Source organism: Nymphaea colorata, chromosome 9 (genome assembly GCF_008831285.2).
Source record: "Nymphaea colorata isolate Beijing-Zhang1983 chromosome 9, ASM883128v2, whole genome shotgun sequence".
Taxonomy (NCBI): Eukaryota; Viridiplantae; Streptophyta; class Magnoliopsida; order Nymphaeales; family Nymphaeaceae; genus Nymphaea; species Nymphaea colorata.
Window position 1 is genome coordinate 13,811,551 of NC_045146.1, and position 27,032 is coordinate 13,838,582.

The following is a 27,032-nucleotide window of genomic DNA, read 5'->3' on the forward strand; positions in this document are numbered from 1 at the left end:
ATCTAGGCCAAAACTGAAACAATCACTGTTAAAGGTTGGCTGCTTTGAGAAGGAAAAAACAGACACGAACAGAACTTCAAAGACATGACAAAGTAGAGAGAGAGACAGAAAAAAAAAATTCGCCCAAAACAGAAAACTGGATCACATTATACAAAAAGCATCTCAAACTCTCAATAACTGAAGCATCTTAAAGAAACCTTAAAATCAAAACAAGCAGAAAAAAAACTGAAATGACAAGCTGGAAAGAATACTTCCTTTTTCTGCACCAAGTAATTTTTTCCCTTCGCCTGCAGAAACACAAAGAAAAAAACTAGATACTAAAATTTAACCTACATAACCTAGCAAAAAAAATCAGCAGCTAAATAAACATACATAAAAGTAAAATAAATAAATAAACCAGAAGGACAAAGGATAAGGTGAAGAAATTACCGGTAGAAGTAAACTGACTTCTGGGCGACGAGCACCGCCTTTACAGCGACAGCTTCCACCAAGGAAGAGGCATTTGTGAGAGCAACAGCCTCCGAAGAGGAGAAATCCGCGACCTCCATTCCCCAAAAAAAATCCCGCAAAATAACGGAAGGGAACCGAGAATCCTAACTATTCGAAAAAAAAAAAGGCCCAAATCATTCCCACAACATAGGATACAAAAAGAAAAACATGGGAGAACTCACAAAGAAAACGAAAAGGAAACTCAAGCCAGGGCTCTCAGAAAAAAATCTCTCAAGGAAAAAACAGAGGAAACAGAAAAATATCAAAGGAGGAGGAAAAAGAGGGCGCGCACCTTACAGAGACAAATTAGGGCCTGAAAGACGAGAACCGAGGCTTAGGAAGCGGCCGCGCAGGTGCACTAGCTTCGCACCGGCGAAAGCACCAGCTGAGGAGGTGCAGGCGAGTGAAAGGAGAAGGGAGGAAGCGGAGGAGCAGGTGGATCAGTAGGGGAGCCCTGCTCAGGCTCAAGATCGAAACCCGTGGGGAATTAGTAGATGATCGAGACCCTACCGGGAAAAGGATCCGGCGGCGGTCGACGAACCCCAGGCCCAGTCGGCTAGAGACCCGCGATTCCGACGGATTGGAGCCGGACTTCCTGCTGCTGGAGGGTGATTTCGGGTGACTGAAACCTGAATGCTTCGCCTTCCTCTTCGAAGCTTCGATCCCGGAAAACGCCAGACAGAGAGTGAAACAGAGGGAGGGAGAGATGACTCGCCCACAAAAAAGACAAGACGAGACTCTCGGAAAAAAAAAATCTCGCAAGGAAGAGAGGAAACAGAAGGAGGAGGAAAAAGAGGGCGCGCACCTTACAGAGAGAGACTAGAGCTTCCGAGACGAGAACCGAAGCTTATGAATGAAAAAAGGCGGGAAAGAAGGACGGATCGATCTTGGTTTCCAATAACTATCGACCAATCTTGGAAACAAAAACAAAAACAGAAAAGGGAGAGTGGCCTTCCATATCTGGCAGGTAAGGTCGAAGGTGTATTCAGGACCGAGCGCCGGGCACGCCCTAAGAAATGAGCCGTAGTGGCCACCGAAGCAGATGAGTTGTCTTAAAAGACGTTTGATCAACTTTTCAATTACCGAATTCAATTAATGGAGTTTGGATTTGAATAACTTGGAACTTAATTCGGATTTGATAGGTGTATAATTTGACATTTACCAGTAATCCACTTGGATTCTTTTCTGGTCTCAATATCCTAGTTGGGATATCAGACTCAAATTTTGGATCTGGTTATTATTAAAAGAGATCTTAACACAAAGTGAAAAAGAGATATTAAAAGAGTTTCCTACAAGTCAAAGTTATATATGATTGAGTTACTAACACAGATAAATATATACAAAAACCAAGATTTTGGCAATGCCCCGGTAGTACAATCTATAAAACTTTATTGTCTGAATCTTCCTTAAATAAGGTGAGGGGAAATTTATTCCCACCATCCAAATGAAAGCATAATCCCTCATCCTCAAGGTCATAACTACTTTTTGGTGTATCGGGGTTTCGGATCTCTCTTTAAATACTCGCTAGTACCACTAGTACTTGACTCTAAGGTGTAATTTGCCTATATATATATATATATAAACATGTGAAATTTTCAGTTATTCATATTTTAAATTTGTGAAATTTTCAGTTATTCATATTTTAAACTTTTTAAGTTCAAGAGTAACGATTATGTTGTGGAAAAGAAATGAAATTCACGTCATGTTATTGTTTTAAAAGGACGGGTAAAAGGAATCCCTTGTTTAGCAATTTTTTCTAGTCGAGTTTCACAATGTGAGGCTTGGTTTCGAATTGAAAGCTAAACGGTGGATTGCAAAAGAAACGTTTTCAATAGATCTTTGGGGTGACCATCCTGCTTCTTCTAGTGGGCCATTGTCCAGTTTCAAAAAATCTATCCGAGTCGATTGATATGAATTGGATGGATCGAAAACCGATTCGATTGAATGGTAGTAAACCGATTCGAGACAGTGATCAGTATGAAGGTGTCAGGTATATATATATATATATATATTTTACACCAAAATCTTTAAAACTTTGAAGTATGAATATAAACCGATTCGATTTCAGTCTGAATGCAACAAGTTTTCCCAATTCACAAACAAACGATTCAGCTCTAATTCCCTGAACTGGTATACCATGATCGCTTCCACTGAAAATCGGATTTTTATAACTCTGCCACGCGCGATCATTGGCACGGTCCTGATCCGAACGTCATTTTATCCACATTCAAATCCAGCCAGAGCCACCCAATCAAAATCTGCATACTCCATGAGGGCCACTCCCCATCAAAAGGCGTCTCCCCTGCTTCCGCGTAGCCTTCCCGACCACCATGGAGACGACCACCATCTTCTCTCCTTCTCCCCTCTTCAACCCCAAGCCCCTCTTCTCCAAGCCACTCTACCCATCTTCATTGGCGCCTAAAAGAACTCCCCATTTCTCCCCATGTAAAGCCACCCTCACCTCTAATGGGAAGCAGCTTCTTCCCACACTACAGTTGCCGCAACTGAACCCCAAATCTTGGTTCTCAAATCTCAACCATGGCCTGGCTGCATTTGCACTCTCGATGGCCATCAGCTTCTGCCCTGGGTTGCCTTCTGACACTGCACTAGCATCAGAATTCGACGTCATCAATGGCGGCCCACCCACCGAATCCTATGTGGTTGACGATGCCGGAGTGCTGAGCAGAGTCACCAAGTCTGATCTGAAGCGCCTTCTCTCTGATCTGGAGTCCAGGAAGAACTTCCGCATCAATTTCATCACTGTCCGGAAACTCACGGTGAGTGTCTTTGAATGGAAGAATGCCGCTTTCTGTGATGTTGGTAGTCCTTGTTACATTGATTTGTGATGGTACAGAACATAGTTCTGCATTTTTTAAGTTTGACTTCCGGTAATTAAGGAATACATTATGAGTGAAAAAAATGCCGCTTTTCGTGATGCTGGTAGACCTTGTTTTTGACTTGTTCTATCGATCCGTTGATGATACAAATCATGATTCTGCATTCATTTAGTTTGATTCCATATCTTTTTGATATCAGATGATTAGAGCAACACGGTGTGAAAAGAATAATGAAGGGATCGAATGAAAGGGGAAAAAGGAGACAAGATATGGAGAGAAGACAGACATATATAGTTCGGTCCAAGGGGCTTACATGCACCTGAAAAAATCGCTCTCCCCTTTCTTTATCATTTCACACATAATCTATACATGTTTAGGACCTTGATATTAGGGAATATATCTAAAATAGGATAATCAAGCTTAAATACAGGTCAAAAAATGAAAATTTTAATTGGTTTTCCCCCTGTATTGACGCTTAAACACGGTGCTCAATTATTTGTTGTTTTGGACTTCATAAGAAGGATGCGGCGTTGTTTCAATGCTTAAAGACACCATGAAGTTTTCCTTTGAGGAGATAATGTTAAGTACGCATTTGACCAGATTCAGACTCGATGAAAATATTTGTTTGCAGAGCAAAGCTGATGCCTTCGAGTATGCCGACCAAGTTCTTGAAAAATGGTATCCAACCATCGAGGAAGGCAACAATAAAGGGCTTGTTGTTCTTGTTACATCTCAAAAGGAGGGGGCCGTCACTGGTGGCCCCAAGTTTATTGAAGCAGTGGGGGAAAGTATTCTGGATGCTACTGTGTCCGAAAATCTGCCTGGTAAGTCCTCAGTGGTACATGTACTGCATAGTATGAAATTCAGAAATTGCATAGTATGAAAGTGACGATCTCATGCCATGCACTCAAACTCCACCTTACATATGCTCCGGTTCCTTTTTCTTTTTTGTTGGGTAGGTGGTTGGTTCTGACTCAATGGTCCGTTACCTTTATATTAGCATCCATAATTGATGCAAATGATGTGCTCTTTTCTTCGTTTTTCTTTTTCAACTTTTTAATCTCTCTGCGAGAATTAAGCGTTAAGGTGGGGCTTGCTGTTACATAGTAACAAGTTCCATAATCAGGGCTTCTCAGCAGGGAGAGATCTCATGACAAACTCAAGCGAGGTGGTATAAATGGTAAAATTTCAATTCAAATTTCAAATTTAAAAAACATATACAACACATTGAACATAAGAAAAAATATGGACTATATTTAACAGTATCTGCTTAAATCACATGAGTCGCATGAAACTATCGTGATAAAAATCGTGGTACTTCCAAAATAGGCTATATTCTGAAAATGCTGCATTTCCTGTGGATAACGTCAGCTATTGAGGAATCTCACTGCTGTATGGTTATAGTCTTAAAAAGGAATACATGGGAAATGAGAAAGGAGAAGGGCAAGATGTAATTGAGGAAAGGGCCATGTTCCTTCTTCTGGTAATATGGTTGAAAAAGTAATAGAATTTTGTCGAAATAGGTTGGGCCTGGGCCTGGGCCTGGTTTCCTTCATAGACCTTGATCTCCTCCTCCTGCAAGTGTGACTCCCAGACATGGAGTTCTTCATATTCCAAAAGTCTTACCTTTCTTGTAGTGAGTCTAACAGAAGGTATCAGAATCATTCTGGTCTATTTATGCGGAGACTGTGTGATGCAATTAGCACCATTCTTCAAAACATTTGATACGTATGTGTAACTATATTGTGTATACTTTAATCCAATTGGTTTTAGTTATCCAGCTCCCATACTAGTTTGCTTTTAAAAGCTATGCTTCACGCCAGTGGCTCCATCCTGTCATTATGTTTATGTTATTAACATGGTTGAGATGTAAACCGACTGATGTAAATTCTCTTTCTTTCAGTGTAGGCACGTTACAGTAATAGTACAACATTGGTGATAGGGATGCACACATATAGAACTCATGTGTGGACATACATTAATAATTATTCGATCTCATACTAACAATCACTTGGATCTCACGACTCATCTAAGCTGGGTAGTTAAGTATCCATATTGTACTTACTGTAGTTTCTGCATATGCTGGAAGTGGCTTGTCAGAAATCTGATTGGAGGATTCCCCAAGCATTTTATCAACAGAAAACTTACGCAAATTGAGCTCAGAGGACTGTTGAAAATGGAAAGTTTAACAACCTTCTTCCCCTAAAAAATGAACACTATCAGTTGTGATCTTGGTTGCGGAAAGTTAATGCACTTTAATTTCTAATGAAAAACACTCTGGTGACTAAAATCCCTGAGATGATTTTGACTAGTTTTAGTTAAGCTGGTTTTAGATGAGGCTGGACTTGAAACTTCATCCCAACACATAGCTAATGTGTGGCTTGATGATAATCAGGATGTAACATTGCAACTACATACATATGCTGCTGTGTTCATTAAATTTCCATATCTGCATCTACACTACCAAAATACAATTTTTTGATTGATAAGTTCCTAGTTTATGAGGCAATTTTTGTTAACCTTCTTCAAAGAATGTCTCTCTCTCTCTCTCTCTCTGTCTGTCTTCACACCTTCTTAGGACAATGCTTCACCAGTACTTGTACCTTTGCTGAAAACTGTATTGTTCATATCTTCATTTGGGATAACCTGTCCTGGCAGCCGATTAATTTATTCTATCATGCTTGCAGTCTTAGCTACGGAAGAGAAATATAATGAAGCTGTGTTTAGCAGTGCCAAGCGTTTAGTGGCTGCCATTGATGGATTGCCAGATACTGGTGGCCCGAAGTTCAAAGACAACAAAAGAGAATCAAATTTTAAGACTAAAGAAGAGACCGAAGAGAAACGTGGGCAGTTCACTCTAGTGGTGGGAGGTTTGCTTGTAATTGCTTTTGTAGTTCCAATGGCTCAATATTATGCTTATGTGTCCAAGAAATAGGAAGGCTTTGTGCAAAAAGAGCAAACCACTGTATAGTTTTTTTCTGTATTGCATGTGATCGATCCAATTTTTATAATTGTGACGATAAATTCAACAATCATGTCACGTGCAAAGAAAGTGGAGTTTTCCATGGGAACATGTTTGTGAGCCTAATTTGTATCAAGTGGAAGCATATCTAAGCAAATCAGTGCATTAGATAGAAGAAAATACCCAACTGAAAAAGAGAAACACTTCTATGTAGCTCAATCTATTAGGAGAAAAGAAATACGTTGCCTTATGTCAATGCTAATCAAGAGCCCATATCTTGGAAAGATTGCAGTCTAACTTCTAAGCTTGAAACTCCAATTTCAGACTGAATGGCACTTTATCTACAAATGGCGGGTCAGAAAATTTTCCTGTCAGGATTCGTGATGCAACATGAAAATTAGCAGCCTCTGTGTAGTGAATGCCATCCCAGTTCACATAGTCGGTCACATCGTTGCATCCTCCTGCTGTTATTGAGGATCCATTTAGGTTTTTCGTCAGTCCACAAGATACCCGGCTATCATAGTTCAATGGTGGGCCTCCATATCCACAGCAAGCCATTATTGGCTGTTCAAATCCTGTTAAAATTTTAAGCCAAAGCCTTAGCACTTACCTTATGCTAGAAATGGTGAAAAGGAACAGAATTTTTCTTCTGAAACATGTCGTTTACTACAGATGAAGTCATAAAGACTCTAAATTCAGTTGAAACGACGTTCATGACATTTCTTTGCTTACCATATTTCGAAAAGTTCGCGATCAGATTGACTTTGATGGTGAAGATATCCACATATGTGAAGTTGGCATCGGAGAACTGCCCTCGCCATTTACTTGTGAGCGCATTGAGTTGCAAATTGAAAAGCCTGGCAGCTTTGTTATGAGAGGCTACACACCCAAGCTCATCTAGCTTGAGCTGGTCCTGCCCAAACCTTGCAACGTTTTGAGCCAAGCATCCCAGAGGACCAGTGTTATGAATCCAGAATCTCCTTGCACCTTCGTCGTACAACTCCTATGGAAAAGAAGAAAGAAAGAATCAAGAGCTTCAGTTAAGCAACCTAAAATCTTAGTCTTGTTGGGGCTTAAACTTAAAAGGTTAGATCTTAAGTTCTGTTTGTTCAAAATCGACAAATGCTTGCAACCAAATTTCTTCTATATATCATATGTATGTCGTGCATAAGCTTACCTGGATTCCATTCTCGAACTCTGACAAGATTGTTGGTATGGAAGCGATCACTTGATCCTCAGTTTTTGAGTAAAACGCACCAGCAAGATCATTCTGACCAATATCAAACATATACAGGCTTTGATTGAAGATTTCTTCCTTAGGAAGAAACTTCCGAGACCTATCACCTAGAAGGAAGTAACGGACGAATTCAGCAACAGGCGAACGATTCTTCCAAAGCTAAATTCCACGGTGCAGCCTTAATAAATCGACAGATTATCTTGAACATCCTTTGATGAAGACAATGGAAGAACCTTTTTCTTTCTCAAGAAATTAACTAAATAGTTTGTGTTGAGCTACCAACTCCGTTGCTTACTTGCAATGAGTATTTAGCGCCATAAACATATATACTTTCTATAAATATAAAACAAACCTTGAGCTTGCAATTCAAGAACTTTTGCTTTGAATCTGAGGAACTGATATACTTGGATGCGAAATGAGAATGGGCTAACTGCTGATGCGGTTGCCGGTAGTATCGTCGATCCGGCTGCTGCAAAATTACAACCCTTCCGGAAGTCTGGATTATCCAATGAATCTAAGTATGGATCGAGAAGTGGCAGATTGAAAGCGTCGCCTGAAAGCAATGGATTAAGTTTTCGATCAACTCATTTGTCTTCAAGTTATCAATGGAACGATCAAAAAATGCACTTTTTAACTTCTGCTGATGCTATCAAACTGGCAGAAAAATGCAACCGTGAATATCAGAAAAAGGTGCCACCTGCCACGTTATTTGCCGATCGATCTGATACGGCAAGCCAGACCGTATCGTTCTAAGCCCTATTTTTAATTCGCAAAAACTAATTAATAACTAAATTAAACTATTAAAAAACTAAAAATTTATGGGCCGATACAGGACACAATTTGGTACGACCGGCGTGAAAGATAGTCAAAGATCCAGAAATGAGAAGTACGACCGGCGTGAAAGATAGTCAAAGATCCAGAAATGAGAAGTACGACCGGCGTGAAAGATAGTCAAAGATCCAGAAATGAGAAGTACGACCGGCGTGAAAGATAGTCAAAGATCCAGAAATGAGAAGTTCAGGATTTTTCTGCCTGCATCCAAACGCAATCGAAGAACGCAGACCTCCCAAGCATCGGAAAAATGGCAGGAATAAAAAGATCGCAAATTCTTCGACAAGAAAAACGCAACTTACTCAAGAAGTCGACGATGAGCCTTCCGTCGCAGAAGCGACCGGCGGGGCTCTTGAAGAAGGTCTCGCCGTTGGGTGGGACGAGTTTCTCGCCCATTGCGGCCACCAGGTTGCCGGTGTCCGAGTTCGAATCCCCAAAGTTGAATATGGCTGGGAAGTTCAGGTCGACCTCTTCGGTGGTGGGTACCAAGAGAAACAGGGAGGGCAGTAACACGAGATACAGGAACTTAGCAGAACCCATGGATAGTGCGAGTTTGGTGTGAAACACTAAACAGGATCTTCCCTTCTCTTCTTCAACTTTTTTTCTTCTTTCTGTGCTCTTTCTTCTCTAAATAAAGCATTGTCTTGTTGGCGTTCTCTACTGAATGACATGATTAACTTTTGGAAAGGAGGTCGGTAAATGAAAGTTTGCCTTAGAAGATACTCCACAGAGAGAGATGGTGGCCTGTTCTGTTTGCAAAGGCTGCAACGTTGCATTCTCTCATCACTATCAGCCAAAAAAGAATGGGGTCAAATGTTGCAGTCTCAATGATGTTAACGCGTTCCTTGAATTGCAGTGGAGTCGATCGACTACTCGGAAAGGGGAAAACGGAAAATAAAACCCTCTGCTAGTCACTAGCTTCTTCGAGCTCAAATAGTCTTGGATCTCAGCTTGAATTTTGCGCTTGTTCTTATGTTTTTAGCATTTCTTTGGCTTTTGGTTTACAAAGTTACAAATACAGTAATAATCTTTTTGTTGCTTCAGAAACAATTCTGAAGTTGGTTCTGGTAAATTAAATCCGGCAGCATACTTCGATTCTATTAAACTTTTTTCTTGATTTTTTAATACAAAAGGATTTGAAAATTGGCCTACACCTACCGAGTGTGGCTTATATGACAGTATTCTGTACGAACAAAGCAAAAACTACGCAAGTACATGTGTAACCTCACGAACACTTTCATGATGTGAAAGGGAGGGAGGCCTTCTAGGAGCTACTATTGCTGTTATTTTTTCTTAACATGTCGAAGGCAGATGTTACTACAATCAGCTTTGAATCAAATCAGATTCTGAAGTGCGTTAAAGAATAAGCTGAGTAGAATCGACTTGAAATTAAGCTTGATTTTTAAGATAAGAATAAGAAAGCGTTTATAAGAATAATGGAGAGTTATAGTGTTAGAAAGACCACAGCCTATGACGTTTAACTAATAGGGAGTAGTACCATGGTTAAATTAGTACCATTAGTTAATAAAAACAAAAGTACAAAAATAATAAAAATATTTGGTAGATAACATCATTTTCTCCACCAATGCAATTCGAATTCAAGTTGATTCCAATTGATATGATTTTGAATACAATTAAAGACAGGAAATGGTCGCTTCTTGGGTTCCTACCGATGGGCAAGCTCCGGATGACCTTCATCGTGGCCAATCAACGCCAAGGTAGCGTCTGAATGATGCCTTGAAAATCCAATATTTTGTGAAAATCATGTTTTCCAAATAGGGATCTTTTAAAGTAGCGTTTGAAAATTGGTCAGCCAATGGTTGGGTAAAACAGTTCGATCCTTGTAGATGCTGATGCTCTAAGTTGATAGATGTACCCTATCCTATCCAGGTTCATATGTAGACAAGGACCCTAAAAGAAGGGGGGATCAGGGACCTTCAAGCCTCTTTTATGGGTGATGAGGTGATGAGTTGTTAACCTCATGCTCACACCAAAAACTGTTATTTGTATTTGACTGTAAGACTGAAACTTGAGGAATGAAGTAAAACTCATTTTTCCATGAAAAGCCTGAGGGAGAAGATTTTTCAGATGCTATGTGGAAACGAGTTTTATGAAACTGGGTTTTTGACAAACCCAATTTCCACATCACCCAAACAAAATTAAGACTGGGCTTAAGCCGTCATCTAAACAGTACCTCAGCATAGATTGGCTTCTTCATTTTGATGAAGTTAGGTAAACCTTCAAGAAGACACGCTAAAAGGGTACCGGAAACTTTTGTTTGTTTGTTTAAACTAAAGAAACGTAGCACCAATTTGGATGATTTAACTCGGTGGCAAATCAATTCATTCATTGACCGATAAGAGGGGACGACAAGTTATACACTCCATTTTCAATTGTTTCCGATATTAATCAACAAGAAATTGCTTTTATTTTTAGTTATTCTTTTAACAGTATTTTTTTTTTGGTCTATTCATAACTGATTCTGGATCGGAGACACCACCGGCCGTGCCACTCTCTCAGCAACAGTTGTAAACCTCAAGAGACGCCATTTGTTACCTAGAGACACGCAGCGATCTCTTTCTCTTCACTCCTCGAGCGGCGGCAAATTGTACGTGGAAAGTAAAACCAGCGAGACTCGTCTTTTTCGCCTCAACACAGGGATAACCATGGACGAGGAGGAAGAGCGACAGCTTGTGTAGACTGTGAGAGAAGCCGAGGAACCTGCGGTGAGGATCCCTAGAAAGAAAGAATAGGAAGGGGAAGAAGAAGAAGTGGAGGAAAAAGTGAGTTTGGAACGTTGAGATGAGGTTGAGTCATTGGGTCAGATTTATAATTGGGGGTTCGCTTCCTTCTTGCGAGGCCAATCCCCAACTCTAAATCGACCACACAACTCAACCTCATCTCAACGTTCCAAACTCACTTTCCTCTCCTTCACTCTTTCTTCCATTACCTATTCCCTCATTTTCTTTCTCAGGACCTCGACCTCAAGTTCGTCTACTGCTCTTGTGATCTAGAGAAGCTGTTGCTCTTCCCCCTTCTCCTATTCTTCTCCTTGTATGGAGACACAAAGAGGAGGCTAGCTGGTTTTACTTTCCACGTTCAATTTGCCGCCCCTCGAGAACAGCAAAGCTAAAGATGTCGCAGCCAGTCTTGAGGTAATAAATGGAGTCTCTTAATAAGAGGCGGAGCTGCTAGAATTTTTTTTAGGAGCGAGTCAAATGGTCCAACCAAGAAATTTTTATTTTTTTAATGTAATTTTTTTTCCAATTAACTGGAGAACGAGAAGTACTTTGCCAGCCTTAATATTGCCTTCACTTGCCCTAGGATTCAAGTTTTTTTCATGTACATATTATACCTTCTCAATAAATGGTGGGGAGCCTACCTCCCAACATCCTTCATTGGAAGTTGAGTAGTTGGATTTTCTACGAGATCAACCGACACGAAATCTGGCATAGGATCCGCCAACGAGATTAATGACAATCTACTAGTTTGGAAAGGGAGACGACTCCCAAGGGCTGTTTGGGTGGTCTATTTAGGCAGTGCTGGACGACTTCCTATGGATGGACTCGTGCAAAAGCAAGTCGATCTTTCGCTTCCAGGTGTCATGTCTGCAAGCACACAAATGAAGATATCAAACAGCTGTTTTTCGACTACAAGGGTGCTCGATCTATTTGGATTTGCATCTACGGTAAGTTTGGGAGGGCTGCACCATGGCATTGGAGGCCCCCAAACATCATGTAAGGACTCAGTCGGTGGCATAAGGAATCAAAGACAAAACTATCGACAAATGTTGAAAAAAAAAAGCTTCCAGATGGTGATTTGGAGAACCGGTAACCACTTTAAGCATATAGGGGACATTGCCATAGGCAACTTGGCCAATCAATTTTGGTCGCACTGCAGCGAGCAACAGTGGACCTATCAGTGGACTCAATCACAACAGGTGAAAACTCATAATTGGCTACGTACTGAAATCCTATGGAGCAATGGAGTTAACCAAAATGATACTTGAGTGGAAATCAATAGCACTTCCTTGTTTAAGGCTGGCAGGAAAGGGGTAGCAGGCCTCATTAGAGACGATGCAGGTTGGTTTCGGTATGGACTAGCTTGCTGGATTCATAATAGTTCTGGTTGGCGAGAGACTGAGGTTTTTATGGAATGCATCATGAACTTGGCTAATTTGGAAGATAATCTAGGGCATATCTACATACTGGCAAATGATGGCGATTGAAAGCAGCACCTTCGTAGTTTAATAGAATGCAGGTCTGACATTGCGCCCAACTCAAACAGTTTCTTCAGCACTTTTGCCATTTGCAAGAGGTGGCCTCTTGCTTAAGCCTCTAATTTGTTGATGTTTATTCCAGATAATGGGCTGTATACCAAATGGAATCCCACATGTAACATGTGGGACCCATTAAGAGAAAGTATCATGAGGAAATGAGGTCCTTGCAGACCCATTTTTGCTGTATATACTACTCAATTTTGTTGCAATACAAGGATGAGAGCCTCACCCCCAAGCAGTCATTGTTCGGAATTAGCTTGGGTGAGGCCACGGCCTAGGCGACCCCCCCTCCCTTCGCCCCTGCTCTTAACGTTTATAACTATCGGCAAGAGAAACAGATGAAGGGTTGGCCAAGGTCCTGCAGGATCTTTCTACCCTTCTGGTTTTAAATCTTACTGAAGCACATGTAAGGTAAAAGTTATCGAAGGCGCAAAGCTGGTTATATACACAAGCTTGTGTGCCATGCAACGGCTCATGTGCATGACAGGTATTCTTGAAAAGTTTGAAAGTGGGTGAGGAGAACACATGTCATGTAGAAAGGTCCTAGGGATGGCAGAGGTAGAGAGGGGGCTTTGATCACACCTCCCTTGCCCAACACCAACTGGGCTCTAGAGACTGACCAATCTCACACTTCTTATCTATATTGGCTGTTGAAAATGAAAGTGAGACCGTCTCAATTTATAAAAGAGGGGAAGGAGAGAAAGCGAGGGAGTGCCCAATAAGGAAACCTTCTCTATCTGTCTAGGAATGTCAATATATCAGATTAAAATTAGAAATATGATCTAACTGCTTCAAAAAATTCAGAAAAAACATTAATATGCAATTAATAAATCGTATTTGATTTTACTTTAAAATAGGACATATGATGGATTCAGATTTGGTTTTAAACAAATATCCAGTCAAATCAAGAACTGCGTGGCATGGCATCCATATATACTCGTTATGAACAGATTTCTCTGTCAAAGTAGTCCTGTCTTCCTATAGGTATTACCGAAACCAATTTTTCTTTTTATGTTTTTCCAAAATAGACTCACTCGATTAATATAATCAGATACTTTGTAGGCGCTAATCAGCACTCGTAATTAACTTTATTAGAAATGTTTTCAAGCTGGTAACCGTGTGCAATTATATAGGAACAACGCGAGGGGGCGTTAATATAAGAAACGGGGGTGGGGGGTGAGGAGGCCCGATATATAATATATATGTCTGGAACCTTCCCTCGGATAGAAATATTTGTTTTAGAGAAATTGGTGTGGGAACAAATGCATTCATCTGTTTTCACTATGTAATTTAGCACGCCTTAAATCTTTCAGGTTATACAGGTGACAACATGTATATTTATTCACCGGTATAACCTTCATTCTTTCTTTTTTTAATGGTTCCTTTCCTTCCTTCATAAAATAGGACTGGCACTTGCATAGTTAAGATTATTAATCGGAAAAATAATGAAAATACAATATATGTGCCCGAAAGATATATATATATATATACATGAAGAGAGAGAGAGAGAGAGAGGTAGGGAAAAGAATTGAAATAAACAGACTGCCAAATGATTTTTTTTTTTGTTTAAACCACCACTAAAAACACCTTATAATGAAAACATTAGCAATGGTTTATGATACTTTTAACCATCATTCGTGATGTGTTTAAACGGCATTCTTAGATATGTAACCATCCGACAGTAGGCTTATTTCAATAGAGTCAAGCAGAGAAAATTACACACAAACTTGAGCAACCGCAATAGCACGTGCTCTGTTATCTATCATAATCAAGGTAGGTTCATTTATACTGCTTAGGGATGCTGATTTGGATTAGATATTTGTTTGAAGCATTTTAAAAAAAATCCGATATGGAAAAAAATTTAATATTCGATCAAAAAATTCGATTGAATTCAGATTTAAAGATTAACATCCGATCAGACATACATAAGTAACAGAGACCCCTTTTTCATATAATAAAAATCGATCCCTATCCTTGATGGTCCCCTTTATTTGAACAGCAAAAGAAGCAGTTTGCACTAGTGGCCAGACTCAATGAGCAGCAAGTTCAAGGTGAAAAGAATGATGATGAACCCCACAACACATATGATAAGAATGCTAACATTATGAAAAGGACCATTAACAAATATTGTGGCAAAAATCAAGACGGTGGATTATGGACACAGTTAATAACCAACACAAATCAAGGAACCATTGTGATAATGAATATACAAATAAGGAGTTATCTCAGCTGTAATACCTATATATAAGAGATTAACATGTTTTATCAATTCAAGGCCGATAGCCTTTTCTAGATAAATAAAATTATTCTAGGTTAAAATTTCTTATTTTTTATGTTTTCAAGTATCTCTCCATAAAAGTACTCCAGAAAAGTAGTCTCAATGATGTTAACGCGTTCCTCGAATTGCAGTGGAGCCGATCGACTACTTGGAAAGGGGAAAACGGAAAACAAAACCCTCTGCTACTCACTAGCTTCTTCGAGCTCAAATAGTCTTCGATCTCAGCTTCAATTTTGCGTTTGTTCTTATGTTTTTAGCATTTCTTTGCCTTTTGGTTTTCAAAGTTACAAATACAGTAATAATCTTTTTGTTGCTTCATAAACAATTCTGAAGTTGGTTCTGGTAAATTAAATCCGGCTGCATACTTCGATTCTATTAATTTTGTTTCTTGATTTTTTAATACAAAAGGATTTGAAAAAATGGCCTACACCAACCGAGTTTGGCTTATATGACAGTATTCTGTATGAGCAAAACAAAAACTTCAAGTACATGTGCATACATTAGTTAATAAAAACAAAAGTACAAAAAATAATAAAAATATGTGGTACATACAGTAGCGGAGCTACTTGTTGACTGGGGCGAGCCACTGACCACGCCAGTCCATCAAAAAATTTATTATATTGTGTTAACTTCACATAGTTATGATTCTAAAATTTTATGCAATGCCCACACCAAAGTTGTGTCACCAAAGCGAGTGCCCCGCAAATAACAAATCTTGGCTCCACCATTAGGTACATAACATCATTTTCTCCACCAATTCAATTCGAATTCAAGTTGATTCCAATGGATATGATTTTGAATACAACTAAAGACGGGAAATGGTTGCTTCTAGGGTTCCTATAGCATGCAAGGGGGGCATTCTGCATTGTGTTCGCGGAATACATTACTTGTTTGGCTTAATGATACTTCGAAGACAAATTTAAAGACCCCGATGGCGAAGCTCCTGATGACCTTCGTCGTGGCCTATCAACACCAAGTTAGCCTTTGAATGATGCCCTCAAAAACAGATATTTTGTGAAAGTCATATTTTCCAAATGAGGATCTTATAAAGTAGCTTTGGAAAGTTAGTCGGCCAGGTGGTTGGGTAGAGGACACGTTATCGGTTCGATTCTTATAGATGTTTCTCTCTTTAAGAGTAATAAGTTGATAGATGTACCATATCCTATCCAAGTCCTTATGCAGACCAGGACCCCAAAAGTAGGGAGAATTATAGATCTTCAAGCCTCTTTTACCGGTGGTGAATTTTTAACCTCATGCTCAGGCTAAAAACTGTTGTATTTGAGCATAAGACGGAAGCTTGAGGAATGAAGTAAAACTCAATTTTCTCTAAAAAGCCCAAGGAAGAAGAATTTTCAGGCATGAAAATGAGTCTTGTTAAACTAGGTTTTGACAAACCCAATTTCCACATAGCCTAAACACACCTAGAACTGGGCTTAAGCAGTCATCTAAGCAGCCCCTTCGCATTGACTAACTTCTTCTTTTTCCTAGGCAAGCGGAAGTTAGGTAAACTTTCAAGAGAACATGTTAAAAGGGTACCGTAAACTTCTTCAACTTAGCACTTTGAGTCCAACTTTGTAGAAACGTAAATATCGACTGAAGCATATACTTACAATAACCAAATTTGCCATGGAAATTAAACAATTGTCATGGAGCACAAACTTATACGGAAGTTGGTATAACAGGGCAGCTGGAGTCTCATCAGGGCTTTTCTATTAGAGTGTGGTGGGAGTTGGTATGATAGGTTAGCTGGACCATCGTAAGGCCTTCTCTAAAAATTAAGTTTTATGAAAATTTAGTTTTTTCTTATTTTTTGAAACTAAATTAATTTGTTATATGTTTGGAAGACTTTTTGGAACGAGACAATGAGTTGCCTCAAAAAAAAAGTATGTCCATGAATGACTTAACTCCAAGAGATGTGTCCATGGGATGCCTTGGGCATGAGTTTTTTTTTTTAATATAACATGGGTTTGAGATATCCATGCTATTGAGATGTTCTGTTTGTTTAAACTAGAGATCTTAGACGGCCTTCTGTTTCAAATCCAAGGCTACCAAACTTAGTATCAATTTGGATTGAATTCCGTGGCAAATGAATTCATTCTTTGACTTGACCAATGAGAGACAATTGTTTCCGATATTAATCAACAAGAAATTGTTTTTATTTTAAGTTATTTTTATTTAATTTTCGTTTTGTTTTTGTGGAGACTTTTTTAACAATAAATTTTTTTGTCTATTCATAATCGATTCTAGATCGGAGACACCACCAGCCGTGCCACTCTCAGCAATAGTTGTAAACCTCAAGAGACCCCCATTTGTTACGTAAAGACAGACAGCGATCTCATTCACTTCACTCCTCGAGCGGCGGCAAATTGAACGTGGAAAGTAAAGCGAGCGAGACTCCTCTTTTTCGCCTCAACACAGGGAGAACCATGGGATGAGGAGGAAGAGCAACAGCTTGTGCAGACTGTGGGAGAAGTAGAGGAACCTGAGGTGAAGATCCCAAAAAAGGAAAGGACGGAATAGAAAGAGGAAGAAGAAGAAGTGGAGGAAGAGGAGATGGAGGGTGACCAAGTGGAGGAAAAAGTGAGTGTGGAAGGTTGAGTCATTGGGTCGATTTATAATTGGGGGTTTGCTTCTTTCCCTGCGACGAAGCCAATCCCCAACTCTAAATCGACCTCACGACTCAACCTCATGTCAACGTTACAGGCTCACTTTCCCCTCCCTTTTACTCTCCTCCACTCCTTGTTCTTCCATTGCCTATTCGCTCATTTCCTTTCTCGGCACCTCGCCCTCAAGTTCGTCTACTTCTCTTACAATCCAGACAAGCTGTTGCTCTTCTCCCTTCTCCTATGCCTCTCCATGCATTGAGACACAAAGAGTTAATAAATGGAGTCGCAAGGGATAGACGGATGAAGGGTTTGGCAGGGTTCGGTGGTGAACCAAGGGTTCTAAATCCTGCTGAACCATAAGCAAAAAGCAAAGTAAAGGTTATCCAAGGTATGAAGCTTGTGCGCTGTGCATAGTGAACTACTGGTCTTAAATCTTGCTAAAGCATAGACAATGTAAAGGCCATGGAAGATAGGAATCTAGTTATATGCACAAATTTGTGCGCCATGCATAGTCATAGTCGCATATGCATAACATATATGCTTCTTCCCAAAGGTCCTCGAGATGGCAGAGGCAAAGAAGGGGCTCTGCCTCTATAACACCTACTGGGCTCTAGAGACTGACCAATCTCACTTCTTATCTATAGTGGCTGTTGCAAATGAAAGGGAGACGGTCTCCATTTACATTTATAAAGCTGGAGAAAGAGAGAGAGAGAGAAAGAGAGCCCAATAAGGAACCTTTCTCTATCTGTTAGGGATGTCAATATATCCGATTAAAATTAAAAATATGATCTAACTGCTTCAAAAAAATTAGAAAAACATTAATATGCAATTAATAAATCGTATTTGATTTTAATTTAAAATAGGACATATGATGGATTCAGATTTGGTTTTAAACAAATATCCAATCAAACTAAGATTGTGATTCACACACTGCGTGGCATTGCATCCATATATACTCGTTATGAACAGATTTCTCTATAAAAGTACTCCCGTCTTCGTATATGTATTACCGAAATCAAATTTTCTTTTTTTATGTTTTTCCAAAATAGTCTCCCTCGATTGGTATAATCAGATTACTTTGTAGGCGCTAATCAACATTCGTAATTGACTTTATTAGAAATGTTTTTACGTGTGCAGTTATATAGGAACAACCGGATTTGAGGAGGCCCGATATATAATAAACTTAATTACGTGAAAGAACCAATACGTAAATTAATAAAATAGATTGTGGGTCGAGAGGGCCACCGCCCACACGAATCCACGCCTAGCGCCGCAACGTGGATTGCTTTCCTAAACGTTATTTCGCCTTCCATGGCCACCAGTTTTGAGTATTTTTGCGATCCCTTTAAATTTATGAAAAAATCAACCTCTCTGTAATATGTTCAAAGTTCGCAAGTGAAATGTTACTGTAAAGAAATAGAAAAGAATTGTTTGGAACCTTCGCTCGGATAGAAATATTCGTTTTGGAGAAACTGAAGCTATATAAACACTTGGTGTGAGAACAAAAGCATTCATCTGTTTCCACCATGTAACTTTACACGCGTTAAATCTTTCAGGTTATACCGGTGACTTTACATTCATTCTTTTTTTTTCTCCCTTTCCTTCCTTCATAAAATAGGACTGGCACTTGCGTAGTTAAGATTATTAATCGGAAAAATAATGAAAATACAATAAAGAAAGGCTCATTAATTTGCAGCTACGCTTGATATTATGGCGGAGGGCAGAGCTGGCGGTTGACCCAAATACATGTGCCCGATGGGTGATATATATATATATATATATATATATATATATATATATATATATATATATATATATATATATATATATATATATATATATATATATATATATATATATATATATATATACAGAGAGAGAGAGAGAGAGGGAAAAATAATTGAAAAAAAACAGGCAGCGGAATGTTATTGGATGATTATTTTTTTTAATCCGTCCATAAAAAGACCTTGTAATGGAAATATTGGCAATGGTTTATGATATTTTAACGATCGTTGGTGATGTGTTTTAACGGCATATTTAAATATATAACCATCCGACAGTAGGCTTATTAGTTATTTCAATAGAGTCAAGGTGAGAAAATTACAGCAAAACTTGAGCAACCTCAATAGCAGTGCTCTGTTATCTATCATAATCAGATCTGAGTATCGATACACAGTTGGTGTTGGATACACAGTTGCATATATTGGGCAAAAAGGGGAAGGCATTGGCCTTGCTGTTCTCTGGTCACGACGTTGACGTGCATTGTTGGAGAAGATCACAGGTTTCCCGGAAACAATGGAGCACAGGAGCAAGACGAGGGTGACAAAAAGCGAAGCCGTAGACAGGACCCTTCTAATTTGATGAGCTAAGACGGTGTCTGTTGCCTTCGCACATGAAGCCGATGAGAGTGCAAGCATCGTCGCAGGAAAGGAATAAGCCCACCATGCAAAACTGAACTTTTTCATTGAATGCTGGAAAAGCGGTGGCCTGACAATCTATTTAACAGAAATCGTAAACAAGCGATCAGATACAGGAACTTAGCAGAACCCATGGATAGTGCGAGTTTGGTGTGAAACACTAAACAGGATCTTGCCTTCTCTTCTTCAACTTTTTTTCTTCTTTCTGTGCTCTTTCTTCTCTAAATAAATAAAGCATTGTCTTGTTGGCGTTCTCTACTGAAGGACATGATTAACTTTTGGAAAGGAGGTCGGTAAATGAAAGTTTGCCTTAGAAGATACTCCACAGAGAGAGATGGTGGCCTGTTCTGTTTGCCAAGGCTGCAACGTTGCATTCTCTCATCACTATCAGCCAAAAAAGAATGGGGTCAAATGTTGCAGTCTCAATGATGTTAACGCGTTCCTTGAATTGCAGTGGAGCCGATCGACTACTCGGAAAGGGGAAAACGGAAAACAAAACCCACTGCTAGTCACTAGCTTCTTCGAGCTCAAATAGTCTTCGATCTCAGCTTGAATTTTGCGTTTGTTCTTATGTTTTTAGCATTCCTTTGGCTTTTAGTTTTGAAAGTTACAAATATAGCAATAATCTTTTTGTTGATTCAGAAACAATTCTGAAGTTGGTTCTGGTAAATTAAATCCGGTAGCATACTTCGGTTCTATTAAACTTTTTTCTTGATTTTTTAATACAAAAGGATTTGAAAATTGGCCTACACCTACCGAGTGTGGCTTATATGACAGTATTCTGTACGAACAAAGCAAAAACTACGCAAGTACATGTGTAACCTCACGAACACTTTCATGATGTGGTGCCAGGGGCGAGTTGAACAGTCCAACTTTTGGATTGGGTGGGTTCAAACTGAATCCAAGTCTAAATAATACATGATGCAACTAAAAGTTTTTAATTTTATGTGTAATTTTTTTTATTACAATCAGCTTTGAATCAAATCAGAATCTGAATTGACTTAGAGAATAAGCTGTGTAGAATCGACTTGAAATTAAGCTTGATTTTTTAAGATAAGAATAAGAAAACGTTTGTAAGAATTATGGAGAGTTTTAGTGTTAGAAAAGCTACAACCTATGACGTTTAACTAATGGGGAGTAGTACCATGGTTAAATTAGTCTCATTAGTTAATAAAAACAAAAGTACAAAAATAATAAAAATATGTGGTACATAGCATCATTTTCTTCACCAATTCAATTCGAATTCAAGTCGATTCCAATTGATATGATTTTGAATACAATTAAAGACAGGAAATAGTCGCTTCGTGGGTTCCTCTAGCATGCAAGGGGGGCGCTCGGCACTGTGTTCGCTGAATACGTTACCTGTTTGGCTTAATGATACTTCGAACACAAATTTAAAGAACCCGATGGCCAATCTCCTGATGACCTTCATTGTGGCCTATCAACACCAAGGTAGCGTTTGATTGATGCCCTCAAACACCGATATTGTGTGAAAATCTTGTTTTCCAAATAGGGATCTTTTAAATTAGCTTTCGAAAATTAGTCAGCCAGGTGGTTGGGTGGAGGACACATCATTGATTCGATTCTTGTGGATGCTCCTCTCTTAGATTGTAAATGGTGGTATTGTGATGCTTTAAGTTGATAGATGTACCATGTCCTATCCAGGTCCCTATGTAAATTAGGACCCCCAAAGGTAGGGGGTATTAGATATCTTCGAGTCTCTTTTCTTCTTGGTGGTGAGTTGTTAACCTCATGCGGACATGAAAAACTGTTATTTATATTTGAGCGTAGGACAGAAACTTGAGGCATGAAGTAAAACTCAATTTTCGCTAAAAAGCCTATAAGGGAGAAGATTTTTCAGGCCTGAAATTGAGTCTTGTTAAATTAGGTTTTGACAAACCCAATTATCGCTTGACCTACACACACTAAAACTGGGCTTAAGCTGTCATCTAAACAGCCCCTTAGCATTGATGAACTTCTTCTTTCTCCTAGGCAAGCTGAAGTTAGGTAAACTTTCAAGAGAAGAAGTTAAAAGGGTACCGTAAACTTCTTCAACTTAGCAGGTAAAGTCTGTAGAGAGGTAAATATCGACTGAAGCATAAAATTACAACTAAATTTGCAATGGAAATTCAACAATTGTCATGGAGCACAAACTTATGCGGAAGTTGGTATAACAGGGCAGCTCATCAGGGCTTTTCTATTAGAGTGTGGTGGGAGTTGGCATGATAGGTTAGCTGGAGCAACGTAAGGTCTTCTCTAAAAGTTAAGTTGTACAAAAATTTAGTTTTTTCCTAATTTTTGAAACTAAATAAATTTTGTTATATATTAGTGAGACTATTTGGAACGTGACCATGAGTTGCCTCCAAAAAAGTATGTCCGTGAATGACTTACCTTCAAAAGATGTGTCCATGGGATGCCTTGTGCATGGTTTTTTTTTGTATATAGCATGGGCTTGAGATATCCATGCTATATGCTATTGAGATATTCTGTTTGAGATCTTAGACGGCCTCCGATTTCAGGTCCAAAGCTACCAAACATAGTACCAAATTGGATTGAACTCGGTGGCAAATCAATTCATTCATTGACCGATGAGAGGCAATTGTTTCCGATATTAATCAACAAGAAATTGTTTTTACTTTTAGTTATTTTTATTTAATTTTCGTTTTGTTTTTGTGGAGACTTTTTTTAGCAATAAATTTTTTTGTCTATTCATAATCGATTCTAGGTCGGAGACACCACCAGCCGTGCCACTCTCAGCAATAGTTGTAAACCTCAAGAGACCCCATTTGTTACTTAAAAGACAGACAGCGATCTCATTCACTTCACTCCTCGAGCGGCGGCAAATTGAACATGGAAAGTGAAGCGAGCGAGACTCCTCTTTTTCGCCTCAACACAGGGAGAACCAAGGGATGAGGAGGAAGAGCAACAGCTTGTGCAGACTGTGGGAGAAGTAGAGGAACCTGAGGTGAAGATCCCTAGAAAGGAAAGGACGGAATAGGAAAAGGAAGAAGAAGAAGTGGAGGAGGAGGAGATGGAGGGTGACCAAGTGGAGGAAAAAGTGAGTTTGGAAGGTTGAGTCATGGGGCCGATTTATAATTGGGGGTTCGCTTCCTTCCTTGCGACGAGGCCAATCCCCAACTCTAAATCGACCTCACGACTCAACCTCATGTCAACCTTACAGGCTCACTTTCCCCTCCTTTTTACTCTCCTCCACTCCTTGTTCTTCCATTGCCTATTCCCTCATTTCCTTTATCGGCACCTAGCCCTCAAGTTCGTCTACTTCTCTTACAATCGAGACAAACTGTTGCTCTTCCCCCTTCTCCTATGCTTCTCCATGTATTGAGACACAAAGAGGATGCCAGCTCGATTTACTTTCAACGTTCAATTTGCCACCGCTCGGGAAGAGCAAAGTGAAAGAGGTAGCTGCGCGTCATTAGGTAATAAATGGAGTCTCTTGACGTTTACAACTATTGGCAAGAGATGGACGGATGAAGGCTGGCCAAGGTCCGGCAGGATCTTTCTACCTTTTTTGTTTTAAATCTTGGTGAAGCACAGGCAAGGTAAAAGTTATAGAAGGCACGAAGCTGGTTATATACACAAGTTTATGCGCCATGCAACGGCTCATGTGCATGGAATGTACTTTTTCAAAATGAGTGAAGAGAACACATGTCATGCACCAACTGTAAATCTTGGTGAAGCACAGGCAACCTAAACGTTATAGGAGAAAAGCTGGTTATATGCACAAGTTTATGCGCCATGCAATGCCTATGTGCATGACAAATACTTTTTGAAAGTGGGCGAGGAGAACACATGTTATGCACCAGGAATTAACCGTAAATCTTGGTGAAGCACAGACAAGGTAAACATTATGAAAGGCACGAAGCTCGTCGTATGCACAAGCTCATGCACCAGGAACTAACTTTGCACACAGAAAGGTCATCGAGATGGCAGAGGCAAAGAGGGGACTTTCATCACCCCTGATACTAACCAATCTAACACTTCTTATCTATAGTGGCTGTTGCAAATGAGAGTGAGACCGTCTCTATTTATAAAACTGGGAAAGAGAGAACGAGGGATAGATAGCAAAACAGTCAATTGGAGCCCAACAAGGAAACCTTCTCTATCTGTTAGGGATGTCAATATTTGAGACCAAAATTAGAAATATGATCTGACTGCTTCAAAAAATTTAGAAAAACATTAATATGCAATCAATAAATCGTATTCGATTTCATTTTCAAAATAGGACATATGATGGATTCAGATTTGGTTTTAAACAAATATCCAATCAAATTAAGATTGTGATTGACACACTGCCTGGAATTGCATCCATATATACTCGTTATGAACAGATTTCTCTATAAAAGTACTCCTGTCCTCATATAGGCATTACGGAAATCAATTTTTCTTTTTTATGTTTTTCCAAAGTAGACTCACTCGATTAATATAATCAGATTACTTTGTAGGCGCTAATCAACACTCGTAATTAACTTTATTAGAAATGTTTTCACGTGTGCAATTATATACGAACAACGCAGAGGGGCATTATTATAAGAAATATTGGATTTGAGGAGGCCCGATATATAATAAACTTAATTACGTGAAGGAACCAATATGTAAATTAATAAAATAAATTGTGGTCGAGAGGGCAATTGCCCACACGTACCCACACCTAGCGCCGCAACGTGGATTGCTTTCTGCCACGTTATTTTGCCTTCCATGGCCACCAGTTTTGAGTATTTTTGCCAATATATAAAGTTTTTTTTAGATACAAATCATGTTATTTTGAAACAGAATCACCATATGATCTAAAAGTTTTCAATTATTAAGCTACTACATGCATGATCCCGTCTAACAAATATAATTTGGTAATAGGATGATCACTTGATTGAATGCATTTAGAGTTGAAAACGCAGTGGGGATACACCACTTAATCAGTCACTTCGTTAAGAGTTGAACTCGAATCAACTAAATGCATTGGAAACGAACATGGTACTGGCAAAAGTATGCGTTAATTCTCCCTTTCTCTCCCTTTTTATATATGTATACCCATTTTCATTTAGGCAAAGGAAGTCGAGGAGGAGGCATATATTGTTGAAGAAGGCGAAGCCGTTGGTGTTGGATACACTGTTAAATAGATTGTGGAAAAAGGGGAAGGCATTGGCGTTGTTCTTCTCTGCTCACAACGTTGACGTGCACTATTGGAGAAGAACACAGCTTTCCCGAAAACAATCGAGAGCAGAAGCAAGACGAGGGTGACAAACAGCGAAGCCATAGACAGGACCCTTCTAATTTGATGAGCTAAGACGGTGTCTGTTGCCTTCGCATATGAGGCCGATGAGAGTGCAAGCATCGTCACAGGGAAGGAATAAGCCCACCATGCAAAACTGAACTTCTTCATCGAATTCTGAAAAAGCGGTGGCGTGACCATCTATTAAACAGAAATCGTAAACAAGCGATCAGAACGATGAACTGAAGAGAAGGACTTTAACTCGACAATTTATGTAAAACAAGCGTTATCAAGGTAAGGTTAGTAGCAAATTCAAACTGACGAGTAGTGCCATGTGAGCTTACTAGCGATGTGAAGAGGAAGAGGGAGAGGAAGTACAACATCTTGCAGCCGGCGCCGAAGTAGCCCGAGATCGACTCCCATGCAACAGACGCCACGCTCGGTGCAGCGATCGACAAGAAGGACGCTGGTCGTAGTTGGATCGTGATGGACCTGACGCTTGATAGGCGCTGATACAATGCAATAAACACCACAACACAATGCATGATGCCGATGGAAAATAAAAACAGACTGATTTGTGGCAAGGAGAGGTCGGCGGCGGTCTGAGCTGCAGCGAAGTGGCCGATCATGGAGAGGTGGGTGGAAGGGGTCGCTATGGCCGCCAAGATTTGCTTGTCCTTGGTGAACGACTGGCCATAGATGTTGAACTGCAGCAGAAGCACAGGCAAGGTGAAGGAGCCCCAAAGGGCCATCGAGATGACTCTGCCCAAATGGACCCAGTTGAAGAAATTGGTTCCCTCTAATCTAATGCCCAGCCTCCAATATCGGTCTTGTATGGAGGCAGGGATTAGGATGCACCGAAGGAGCAAGATGGCGGAAATCCATGGCGTAAAGAGGTAGTTCACCCAGAAGGGGTGGAGGAAATCGACCTTGACAATGTTGGAGTAGAATATATATTTGAGGATGTATAAGAGGAAGGAGGAGGAGAGAGCGAGAGCGGCCAGCAGCCAGGAGTACCTCTCTACGACGGAGTTGAAGATGGGAGGCCATGGATCGTAGAAGGATATGGAGTTCATCGTCCTCCAAAGGACAGCTTGGCCGGCGAGGGCCATGGAGGCCATGAAGATGTCTGCGTGAAACCTTGCCAAGAATGGAGAAGGTGACTGACCAGTAGTCCCTCGCTTTCTGTCCATAGTGGTTGTTGCTGCTTGCGGGAAGAAGAAAGACAGGTCCTATTTGTACAACTAGGAACCTAATTTGAATGAGACGGTGAGGCAGAGATAAAACAGTCAGAAGGAGTCAACAAGGAAATCTTCTCTCCTTCACAATTGCATCTACTAGGGACATGAATGGATAAGATTTGAACCAGATATACTTAACTACTTAAGATTCAGATGTAGAAAAAGGTTTATCGGTCAATTAAAAGCTTGAATCATGTTTGGATTTAAGAAATCATGTCTAATTGAATTCCGAAATGGGTTTAAGAAAACAACAGATTGAATTATGATTCAAATTCGAACTCAGATTCATTTTCTGTTTCAAATAAATATCTTATATTGAATATCAATATCAATTTTTAGTTCGGTTGTGTACTCAAAAAGTAATATTCAGAATCAGATGTGGACATAAAATTCGGATTGATTTTGAATTTAGAGGTTGGATGCAGATATAACATATATATTTTTTCTCATTAGTATTCGATTCTTATATAACCTATGAACATCTTCAACATTTTATACGAAGAGATTTTCGAATAGAAGTCCTTTCCTCATGTAGGTCATATATTTTCGAAACCAAACTTTCCCTTTTATCTTTTTTCAAATAAACCTATTTGATTTTTTGGGGTTATCTATAGTTAAAGGAGCTAAT

At 39.6% G+C, this 27,032-nt stretch overlaps 3 protein-coding genes across 3 annotated transcripts; 1 reads left to right on the forward strand and 2 right to left on the reverse strand.

Annotated features, from left to right (window-relative positions):
- The first annotated feature begins 2,747 nt into the window (after positions 1 to 2,747).
- On the forward strand, positions 2,748 to 6,361 carry LOC116260971 (UPF0603 protein At1g54780, chloroplastic). Its single transcript, XM_031639526.2, has 3 exons — positions 2,748 to 3,266; positions 3,958 to 4,150; positions 6,014 to 6,361. Exons 1-3 carry the CDS (start codon positions 2,820 to 2,822, stop codon positions 6,259 to 6,261), a joined length of 888 nt encoding a protein of 295 aa, XP_031495386.1. The 5' UTR covers positions 2,748 to 2,819; the 3' UTR covers positions 6,262 to 6,361.
- A 115-nt stretch (positions 6,362 to 6,476) lies between these two features.
- LOC116260970 (GDSL esterase/lipase At1g54790) lies at positions 6,477 to 9,122 on the reverse strand. Its single transcript, XM_031639525.2, has 5 exons — positions 8,659 to 9,122; positions 7,878 to 8,078; positions 7,466 to 7,632; positions 7,021 to 7,291; positions 6,477 to 6,863 (listed from the first exon to the last, which is right to left on the reverse strand). Exons 1-5 carry the CDS (start codon positions 8,894 to 8,896, stop codon positions 6,589 to 6,591), a joined length of 1,152 nt encoding a protein of 383 aa, XP_031495385.1. The 5' UTR covers positions 8,897 to 9,122; the 3' UTR covers positions 6,477 to 6,588.
- Positions 9,123 to 22,758: 13,636 nt separating this feature from the next.
- Positions 22,759 to 26,356, reverse strand: LOC116260600 (S-type anion channel SLAH4-like). Its single transcript, XM_031639051.1, has 3 exons — positions 25,508 to 26,356; positions 25,149 to 25,364; positions 22,759 to 22,911 (listed from the first exon to the last, which is right to left on the reverse strand). Exons 1-3 carry the CDS (start codon positions 26,354 to 26,356, stop codon positions 22,759 to 22,761), a joined length of 1,218 nt encoding a protein of 405 aa, XP_031494911.1.
- Positions 26,357 to 27,032: the final 676 nt, after the last annotated feature.